Source organism: Pinus tabuliformis, chromosome 7 (genome assembly GCF_031772625.1).
Source record: "Pinus tabuliformis cultivar Carrire ecotype Pingquan chromosome 7, CPIR1, whole genome shotgun sequence".
NCBI classification, from domain to species: Eukaryota; Viridiplantae; Streptophyta; class Pinopsida; order Pinales; family Pinaceae; genus Pinus; species Pinus tabuliformis.
In genome coordinates this window covers 1140143740-1140153151 of record NC_142293.1, presented here as the reverse complement: position 1 = coordinate 1140153151, position 9412 = coordinate 1140143740, and the positions used below count along the sequence as shown (strand labels likewise).

The 9412-nt window shown below is 35.8% G+C and overlaps 1 protein-coding gene across 3 annotated transcripts; it reads left to right on the top strand.

The window, feature by feature from the left end:
• Window positions 1-1086: 1086 nt before the first annotated feature.
• LOC149251537 (uncharacterized) lies at window positions 1087-8003 on the top strand. Of its 3 annotated transcripts, none has more exons than XM_089459490.1 (9): window positions 1087-2757; window positions 3644-3724; window positions 3889-4006; window positions 4141-4226; window positions 4723-4797; window positions 5050-5388; window positions 5509-5605; window positions 5999-6215; window positions 7458-8003. In XM_089459490.1, the coding sequence occupies exons 1-8, from the start codon at window positions 2734-2736 to the stop codon at window positions 6196-6198; spliced, it is 1020 nt and encodes a 339-aa protein (XP_089315616.1). In that variant the 5' UTR covers window positions 1087-2733; the 3' UTR covers window positions 6199-6215; window positions 7458-8003. The 3 variants fall into 3 exon arrangements, with proteins under 3 accessions (XP_089315616.1, XP_089315617.1, XP_089315615.1); XM_089459491.1 differs by having other exon boundaries at window positions 1090-2757; window positions 5143-5388; window positions 5999-6194; XM_089459489.1 differs by having other exon boundaries at window positions 1094-2757; window positions 5999-6194.
• The last annotated feature ends 1409 nt before the right edge of the window (window positions 8004-9412 follow it).

The window sequence follows — 9412 nt, the reverse complement described above, 5'->3', positions numbered from 1 at the left end:
TCTGATAATAATCATGATTATGGAGCTTCTGCTAATTGAGATGAAAAATAAATTTAATATTATATTTTGTATATATAAAAATAAAAACATATTAATTTTTTTTGAATTGATTCCTAATTTAAACTATAACCCATTACACAACTTTTTCTTTAAAAACAACAGAATGATTCTTACCTTAGTTTAAAAACTATGAATTTAACCTTCATTTGAATTTAGTCTTCATTTCCATAAATCAATCTCACATCTTTTTTCATTAATAATAATAAGAAGAAGATTAGATTGGCATATAATAGAATGCCAGCATCTTTGAATCTTCTGAAGCAAACAAAAAAATCTCATAATCATACCCATGAAATTAGGGTTCAAGCAGAAACCCACCATGAAATTAGGGTTCAAGCAGAAACCCACCCAGGACAGAAGATTCTGCATTTCAGATTTATATAACATTGGTAATTTCGCCCATAATCATACCCATGAAAATTAGGGTTTAAGCAGAAACCCAATTAGGAGAGAAGATTCTGCATTTCAATATTATATGAAATTCATACCCATGAGATTAGGGTTTAAGCAGAAGCCCAATCAGGGAGAAGATTCTGCATTTGAAATTTATATAAAATTGGGACTTTTGCCCAACTTTGAAGTATATATAAATCTGTGCTCTTTTAATAATTTCTCCAACCATCATCTCGTGAAAAGTCTGATCTAAAATATAATGGATGGATAACCATTACATTTTTCTCGCTGGGTCGGTAGTGTACACGTACCCACCCCACTCCGGCTATTACTATTCTGAGCTTATCGCCAACCCTTAAAAAGCAGATAATAATTAGTCCAGAATACAAACACAAATCCAGAATCTGAAAAATAAACATCGACTGAAACTAGAATTTTTAACCTTACACGTGTGGGTCAACAAATTTGAATCTTCATTAACCTGGAATGATGGGAGATCCAGGGATTCCACTGCTTTACGACAAGCAAAAGTGGCTTGAATTGGTGTCAAGGTCTTGGAGCTCTGTCTTGTCTTTTCTAATTGTAATTTCTTAATAACAAATACAAAAATAGATCCTCGCCTAAATGGTTTGCACCCACTCAGTCAGACTGCCAAGTTCCTTCACACCCAAATCTGTGCTTTTTGCACTTTATATCATCTTCTGCCATAGGCAAAACGCCCTTTTTCACTGCCATTGATTCATGGCCTATCATCATAGATTCATGAGCTGTTTTTTGACTAATTAAATTGTTTCATGTCTGGAGGTTATAGGGAAAGTCTGTAAACAAAATCTTCTTGAAATTGTTGTATAATTTTAATACTCTGAGTTGTATATCACTACTGGATGAAGACATGTGTAGAACTTAAAAAACAAAAGAATTCAGTAAATGATTAACCCACAAGTTATTTTGCCATTTTTATGATTTGCAGAGCATTACCAAACATTTTGGAGGTTTTCCTTATTTTGTGATTATATCACTTCTGGATGCAGACACGCCTAGAATTTAAAAAACAAATCATTTCAGTAAATGATTAACGCACAAGTTATTTGGAATTTTTATGATTTGCAGAGTATTACCAAACGTTTTGGAGGGCTTCCTTATCTTTTTATGACAGGTATATGACTGTCTTGATTGCATTTGACTGTCAAAATGCTGGGTGACCCCCAAATTCTCTATTGTAAATTTGGAAACTGCTAAAAATGCGGAACTGGGTAAAAGTTATCTAACTATAGCGGAATCGGCTACAATATCGTTAAACCACAACCCAAGCAAACATATCTATTAACCCAAATCACATGACCCCCACCACACCATCTGACTCTCACCGACTTGGACTCCCACTGTATAAATTTTGTGCTTGGTATCCGCTGCAACATGCCGTTTCCCCAAGATTCAGTGCCACCAACGGTGGGCGTTTCACGTGAATGCCAAGTCAGCAAAACTTGCAATATGAACATGACCACTAAAAAAAAATGTGAGGAAGGCAGTTCTGAGGCAGTTCCTGACTAAAAGAGATGCACTGTGTCATAAAATTGAGAGCAAGGGAATAGAATGGAGTCTTCCATGAAATCTGGACCCACGCTTGCACGCTTACCTGCCCAACTGAACAACAGCAGCCTTTCCTCACCTCATTCATGTCTCCAAACCATACTTTCCTCCTTTCCAATCCCAGCGCTCCAATTTCCAACGGTTTTGGACTGACATTTTTCCATGACCCAATGCACAAATTGTTCCCTGCTTTTTCCAATCTATCATCTGAGTGGGTTTCTCCATTGGACGTATCAACTGCAAAATCAACTGCGAAAGCCCCCCTTAGTTTCCGTTCCTAACCGTTTTACAGTCCAATTTTTTGTTTGAGGATTTTGTGAAAAATCCCATGGAATATTGTGCTCTATTTTGGAAAATTTCCACGACTGTGCAGCCACAGCCTATGATTCGCTGAATTGTGGATTTTCTTTGGTCATTTCCGGCTGCATGCAAGCAATGGTACCCATGGCATAACATGTGGCACACCGGTTAAAAAAAAAAAATTAGCCTTATTCCGATTACCGTCCTGAAATTTCCTTGATATTTTTGATTCTCTGCATACGTCAACGAGCACTGTGGAAAATTATGTGACTAATTTTGGTTACAAATTCCAAGTCCCTGGTCATGTAGTGTGGAATATCGAACAAAAAGAAAACTTGAGCTTTCTTCAAGCTCACAGAGGTGGGCGAGTTCCTTACAGATATTTGAACCATGGTGGTGTGTAAATGCCACAAGGTATGCTAATTTTTTTATATTTATTGTTGTGCTAACGATCTTCTGTCCTGGTTTCTAAATTTGAATTCATCCACTTTCATTTTCAATAAATGAAAACTCAGTTCTTCAATTCTGGGATGTTTAAAGCTCCAAATTTAGGCTCTAACCATGTATATTTGTAATTTGGAATGAAAAATCCCAAATGAAATAGCAGCTGGAGATTGTTTGATGTGAATAAAAAAAAAAAAACCGAGCACTGTGATTGGCGATATCACGTTGGGTAATTTTTGAGAGATGAGAGTAATTTCAATACCGTTGTTCCCTGAAGTTCCTGGCCATGAAAAACCAGAGACTCTCATCATTTTTCCAATTTGCGAACTTGTTTCCGAACTGGTTTAATGCCATCATTTAATTCCTTTTCCTGCTCTGCCGTATTTCCTTTGTTGCTATAGGGCCTGTTTGCATATACTCGTTTTGAAATGCGAACATGGTTTATGGTTGAATATGAAGAACGGTATGATGTACGCAGTATATTAAAATTTAAATCTATGTCATTTGGGCCTCGTTGGTTGTAGAGCAGGTGTGTTGCTATTCCCCACCAATGTTCAAATAGCCCCAGAAAAATGTTCCAATTCTCCAGAAACATGTTCGCCCCTGATAGGCTCCCTTGCTTAGTTTCGTTTCGCTGTAATATCCCATGTTGGAAGATGCAGCTCGCTGTAAGGTTGTAAAAAACCAAAAAAAGTAGAAAAAACCTACAAATTTATTTCAAAAGTTGCGACCTCGCGGAAAGAAAAGGGGACAAAGCAATACTGGCGCTTGGATTTAAACTACTATCTAATGATGGGGAGAAGAATTTTAATACTTCTTATGAATGCTTTATTGACATGTTTAGTTGTGGTTGCAGGCAACACAGCTGTATTGTTTCATGCACAACATCCCTGTTTGTGGAGATTGTGTATGCCTCCCTGAACATAGCACATGTGAGGTACGACGGGCTTATTTGGGCAATGGACATGCTTCTGAATAAAGGGATTTATACTCATAAGGATGTGTTTTTTATATCACCACTTTTAATGTTTATGATGGTGCTTTCCAACATTTTAATGATTGGCATGGTCTCATGTTGTATCTGGTCTGATGGGATTTCAGGTTAGAACTTATTCAGAGTGGATTGTGAATGGCTTTCATGAATTTTCCTCCAGGTGTAGCTCATGCTCACAAACATTCAATAATACAAATGACTCTGTCATTCGGCTAAGCTGCTTACGTAAGTAGGTTTTCTTTTTATTTTTAAACCTTCCCATTCTCAACTAAGGCATCCATGATACCTAGTACTTTATGTCAATATGTAAGGCTTCTTACTGTCGAGTACAACACTAACAGGAAATACTTTTGGTCCAGATGTTTTGCACACTCACTGTTTGCTTCAACTTTTGCAAAGATCTCCATCTGCAACAGGTTACACGTGCCCTTCATGCATGTCAAAGGTAAATTTCTCTCCCTTTTTTTCAGGACATATAGCACTGTTTATGGGCTTTCATGTTTGGGCCTGGTGCAGAAGCCTGAAGGGTACATGTCTGATTTAATTTTTTGCTGGGATGTACATCCTTCATGGATATTTTCTTTATAGTTTGAGTATTGTATAATGAACCATTATTAAATCGATAAGCAAAGCAACCTCAATCAAAGTGTTGAGGGATATGACTTAATTTTTATAGGTCGTAGAAATTAACTTCAGTGGAAAATGGCCTGGATCATGTCCTGCTAAAATTTTGATGGTTTAATGCATTGCTGTTCATGTACCATAATTAACTTCAATATAATTCCTTCGAATGTGTGTGCGATTTCTTCATTAGCAGTATGTTGGATATGAGAAACAGTAAACTAGAACTGAAAATTAATTCTATGTCAGATGTCCTGTAAAGTATAGGAATCCTGACATGCATTACCCTCTTTGATGAAGCTTTTTGTCCTTTTCATCAGATATGGCCTCCGGAGCAACATCTTGTCAAATCAAATTCCATGCTCTGCAAAATAATTGAGGATGTTCTTGTAAAGGTACAATTTATGTATGATATAGTAATGCTATCTTGTATGAGGCATTGTGTTTATGAATATAGGATAAGATAATGTTTGATTTGTGCCCTTGCCTGCAGCAGGACCTACAAATCTGAAGTTTTCTTTGAAGATCAAGAACCACATATATGTTGAGAATATTACAATGTCCTATATAGAGAAGATTGCTAAATGCTGCAACAGTAATTCAGATAGTCTAATATACTTAAAACTCTCCCCTTTTTCCTGTTGCAGAATACAACATTGATTAACAGAACTGATGCACTGTTACAATTATCTTCAGAACCACTACTCAATTCATCAGACACCTCTTTTGTGACTGGCCAGGATTTCCAATTGCTTAATGGTATGCCTCATATGACAGTTTCAACTTCATTAACATCTTGTGGAGCATTATATGAGGAGCAGCCAATGCCAAAAATGCATGTAAGCAACAATCACAGTGACCACTCCTTTTCAGCAGAAAATGATAACAAAACATCAATATCGAGTGTAAAGATAGATATCGAAGTTTCAGATTTCAGTTCAACTGAAAATTTTGGTGCAAAGGATGTTGGAAACCCAAAGCTTACTGTAAGTGATCATTATCTGTTATTATTTAGTTTGAAATTTCTCTGTCCTGCAAGTTACTGAATAGGACTTCATAACCATGGATTATAACAAACTAAAATCTTCACCTGCTTAACATTGCAGAAAGTTCTGTCTCGAAAAATTTCTAGAGGTGACAAGAGAACTAATGACTGTCCTGTTGAAGAAGAAACTGGCAGAGGGTCCAAATATACACCAAAAGGTGAGTATTAAATGTTCAACCTCTTTGAGGAGTCCATACCAAGCCTCTTCAAGTATTTATTTTAGTTGTGACAAAAAACCCTTTGATATCCTGAATAAATCTCCCCTGTGCTTCTGTGAGTGATGATTGCCGAAGTTTCTGGGCTGTAAAGGGCAGTCAAAAATATGACAATTGCAAAACAAAATTTGAGAAATCATTATTAATGATTCAGGAAATCATTATTATAGTCAATGTATTTATGTTTTAAATTTTTTAGTCATGTTCTTTACTAGTGCTTAAGGCTTTACATAACTTCAGCCTAATTAACAACCTAAAAGGTTGTATCATTCTTCATATGCTTAGATATGGCTGAGCAGATAATGATTTTGAATGCATAAATGCTTCATGTTGCAGGTCTACAAACCGAAATCCATGAGTCTCTTTTTCCATGCAGTTCACCCAAAAAAATGATCCTTCCTATAATGGCACCAGCACAACATAAGGAAACTGACTCCCATGGCCGAAAAGATTTAACCGATGGGCGGTGGCGGAGATACAGGCGTTCTGGATTGTTGGATCCAAGGAAAGTCCTTTTCACTTTTGCAACAATGTAATAGCCTAACCTGATGCAGTGAGTTTTATTTTGTTTAATAAATTCAATTTGGTTTTTAATTTTTCAATGTGAAGCTTCATCTTACAAACTTTTTTCTTGTTTCTGCTTCTCCATTTTTCATTATAATATTTTTGCCTCTTTCTACCCCATGAACATTCCGATATGTGTGTGCATTTTCTTCAAGATAGACATGAATTTACTGTATGAATGTTTGGATCAAGCAATTTTTAAAAAAATGTTGCATACTTAAGGGAAAACTGGTGTGTGCCTGAGGGGAGCTCTGAAAAAATCATTATTTTGAAATTTGTTATTTGTTGTAAGCTTCTTGCCTCTTGATTTTGATGCAAGTATAAGACTATCATAAAACAACCAAAGGTAAGGGTGAGTTTTAAACTTTTACGTCACGTGTAAAGATTCACTGTGAATGGTTATTGGCCAACTATTTGCCCATGTTTCCATGATGTGAAGAAAGTTATATACCGAGAAAATCTAATAAAACATATATTTCTCACGACACCTCTGAAATGTTTTGCTAGTAATCATTTGTTTTTTCTTGTTGAAGTGAACCACTCCTCCAATTCAATGAGCATTAAGATTCAACGTGCGAGACCTTGTTTGCTGTGAACTTCTATTCCTCTTAAGAAATTGTCTATGAAAAGTGTCTTGCCCATTTTTATTCCTCTCAAGTGATTCCTTTTCTGGCATCTCCAAAACTCCAAGTGATGTAGCTCATAATGGTGAAATGCGAGTACCTAAGGTTTAACAAAGATCTATAGCCAAGCTCGATGTTTCATCTGTTACCTATAGATTGTACTGTCATGCCTTGATCCACTAGCTCTTCTTTTTTTTTGTGTGCTAAAAGCTATGAAAGATGGTGTGCAGTAAAGTTGTAAATGTTTTGAAGACAACCTTTGCATGCTTGAGGATGATTTTTGATGTTTTAAGATACCCTTAACAGGTATGTAGATTAGTTGCTCCTCCATGCACTGCACTCCTGATATCAAAAAGCTTATAAACCTCATCTTATGCTCTGAAAAATGATACATCTCTTGTAGGGACCTACAAAGTAGCCAGTTGGATTGTTACTTTGAGTGAGCCTAATCATAATTTGCTTTAAAGATTACATATATGAGGTTTTATTTGCTATGATTATGAGTTGTTAGAAGTAGTTTTTCCACAAAAAAGGTTTATTTCTACTTTTTTTATGGTTACAGCAATTTTGTTTTGAAGAGTCTCACTTTTTGTTTTTGGTTTATACAGCTCCAGCATAGGAACAATAATACTTATATATTTTACCCTGGCGTTCAGCAAAATGGACCAAGATCTTTTCCAAGCAGAGACTCATTGATTCATTCTTTCTTAAATGCAACACCTGCTGGAGTCCGAAGGTCGTGGCAATGCATGCATTATATGTGTCATTTATTCTTTGTTGAATAGACAGTATCAAAAAATTTACAGTCATTGTTAACAAGAAAGGGAAGGAATACCATTACAAGGACTTGGAGCATTTTGTCAATTCTGTGAATGAATGTACAAGGAAGTCTACGAGACAGCCAAGCAGTTGTTGTGAGAAAGCACACAGAGGAAGCACCTGCAAATTTGATTTGCAGGTTTTTCCTGCCATGATAAACTGATGAGAGAAATAAGGGCATCATTGTTGTGAAATATTTATTTTTTTCTTTTACTACTTTTGGCATCCTTAATCTGGTAGGATGGAACATGGCCGTAATGATAAACGGTTGTACTATACTGGAACCATCTCTTGACATTTGGAGAGCATATTTAGCAGACTTTTCTTTTTTATCACTCTGATCTTTCAGAACTTTGGTTAACAACTTCTAGCACTTAAAAAAGATCTCAACAATCACATTACCATTAAACCATAACCGAATGAACAAGATTAGATACATTAACTTTCTAAGATAAAATACACGCTCTTCAAGGTATATATTGATATTCATAACTTCAACTCTAGTAGTTTACCATTCCCTTTCTCTTCAAAGAGTTTATTCTAAGTGGGTACAGGTGCATTAAATCTGGCCAATTCAAAGTTGCAAGCATTACATTTCTTCATGTTTTACACAAATTTGGGTCACGTGGATGACAAGTAATATAACACATTTAGAGCAAAGCCAAAATCCAAACATGAACACATGGCTATCCATGTTGACAATCATGATATGTTAGGAGCACCCAATTTGCCCCTAAACATCCAATAGATTCTAGATATCTTAACAATGCTTTACTAAATTTCATTTTCAGAACAGAAGCGTAAAAATGATGTATGCAAGGATCAAATTGCTAACAAGATTTGATATTCAAATTAAAAAAAAATTCGTTCACAAAAACAGAAATCCAGAACCCATTGCATTCAGACATTACAATAAAACGCTAAAACTTTCTCATCACATGATATTCAACATTATTTGGACATCTACAAAAACTATAATATATAAGACTGATAGAAAAAAAGTAAGTTCAACACAGTGCACAGTGGTTTCAAACAAGAAAAAGCAGAGTTCTCTAGACCTAGAATCTGGTTCAGCAGAATCAGCCTCCCCGTACAGGTAGCCTGATCTTTGAACAGGGCTTTGCTTTTGAAATCCATGACAAACAACACCCCACACTCACATTACCACCTGTCATAACGGAGTTGGATCATTTTATCTCGTTTACAAGATATTGTGCAGATTTGGAAAGCTCTTCTAGCTTCTACAAGATGGATCTGAAGCCAATGCCTAGCTTCATTGGCGAGCTATAAGTTCGAGAGTCATGCATTGGTGAATAATACACAATACATTTGAAAAGAACAATAGATACATGCTCATTTTGTACATATCTAATTAACATTAACAATGGATGGATGGATGAGATGGAAATTCGGTAACCCTTATTTCAAAGAGCGGCATTTTGGTGATGGACAGAGATTGAGGAGTCCCTTATGTTTTCTGGTTTGAATGCACAAAGTGAACATATTCTTAATAAAACAATTTTGCACAATGTCCCTTATGTTTTCTGGTTTGAATTCACAAAGTGAACATATTCTTAATAAAACAATTTTGCATAATTCAATGAAGGCAGTGATCTTGAACATAGGCATGCTTGCAAATTCATGCTGAGGTTATGCCACAAGTTGATTTCTTGTCTTCTTTTGTTGATTATATTTTTGCCGTGTAAGCTCTTGTTTCGCATTTTGTTCACATTATTCATTTAGA

What these genes read in the sequence shown, in the direction of transcription:
- LOC149251537 (XM_089459489.1), top strand. Translation starts at nt 2,734, where the DNA reads ATGGTGGTGTGTAAATGCCACAAG. An exon ending in CTGAACATAGCACATGTGAG is followed by an intron (nt 3,725 to 3,888) that starts GTACGACGGGCT and finishes ATGGGATTTCAG; the next exon opens with GTTAGAACTTATTCAGAGTG. An exon ending in TTGGAAACCCAAAGCTTACT is followed by an intron (nt 5,389 to 5,508) that starts GTAAGTGATCAT and finishes TTAACATTGCAG; the next exon opens with AAAGTTCTGTCTCGAAAAAT.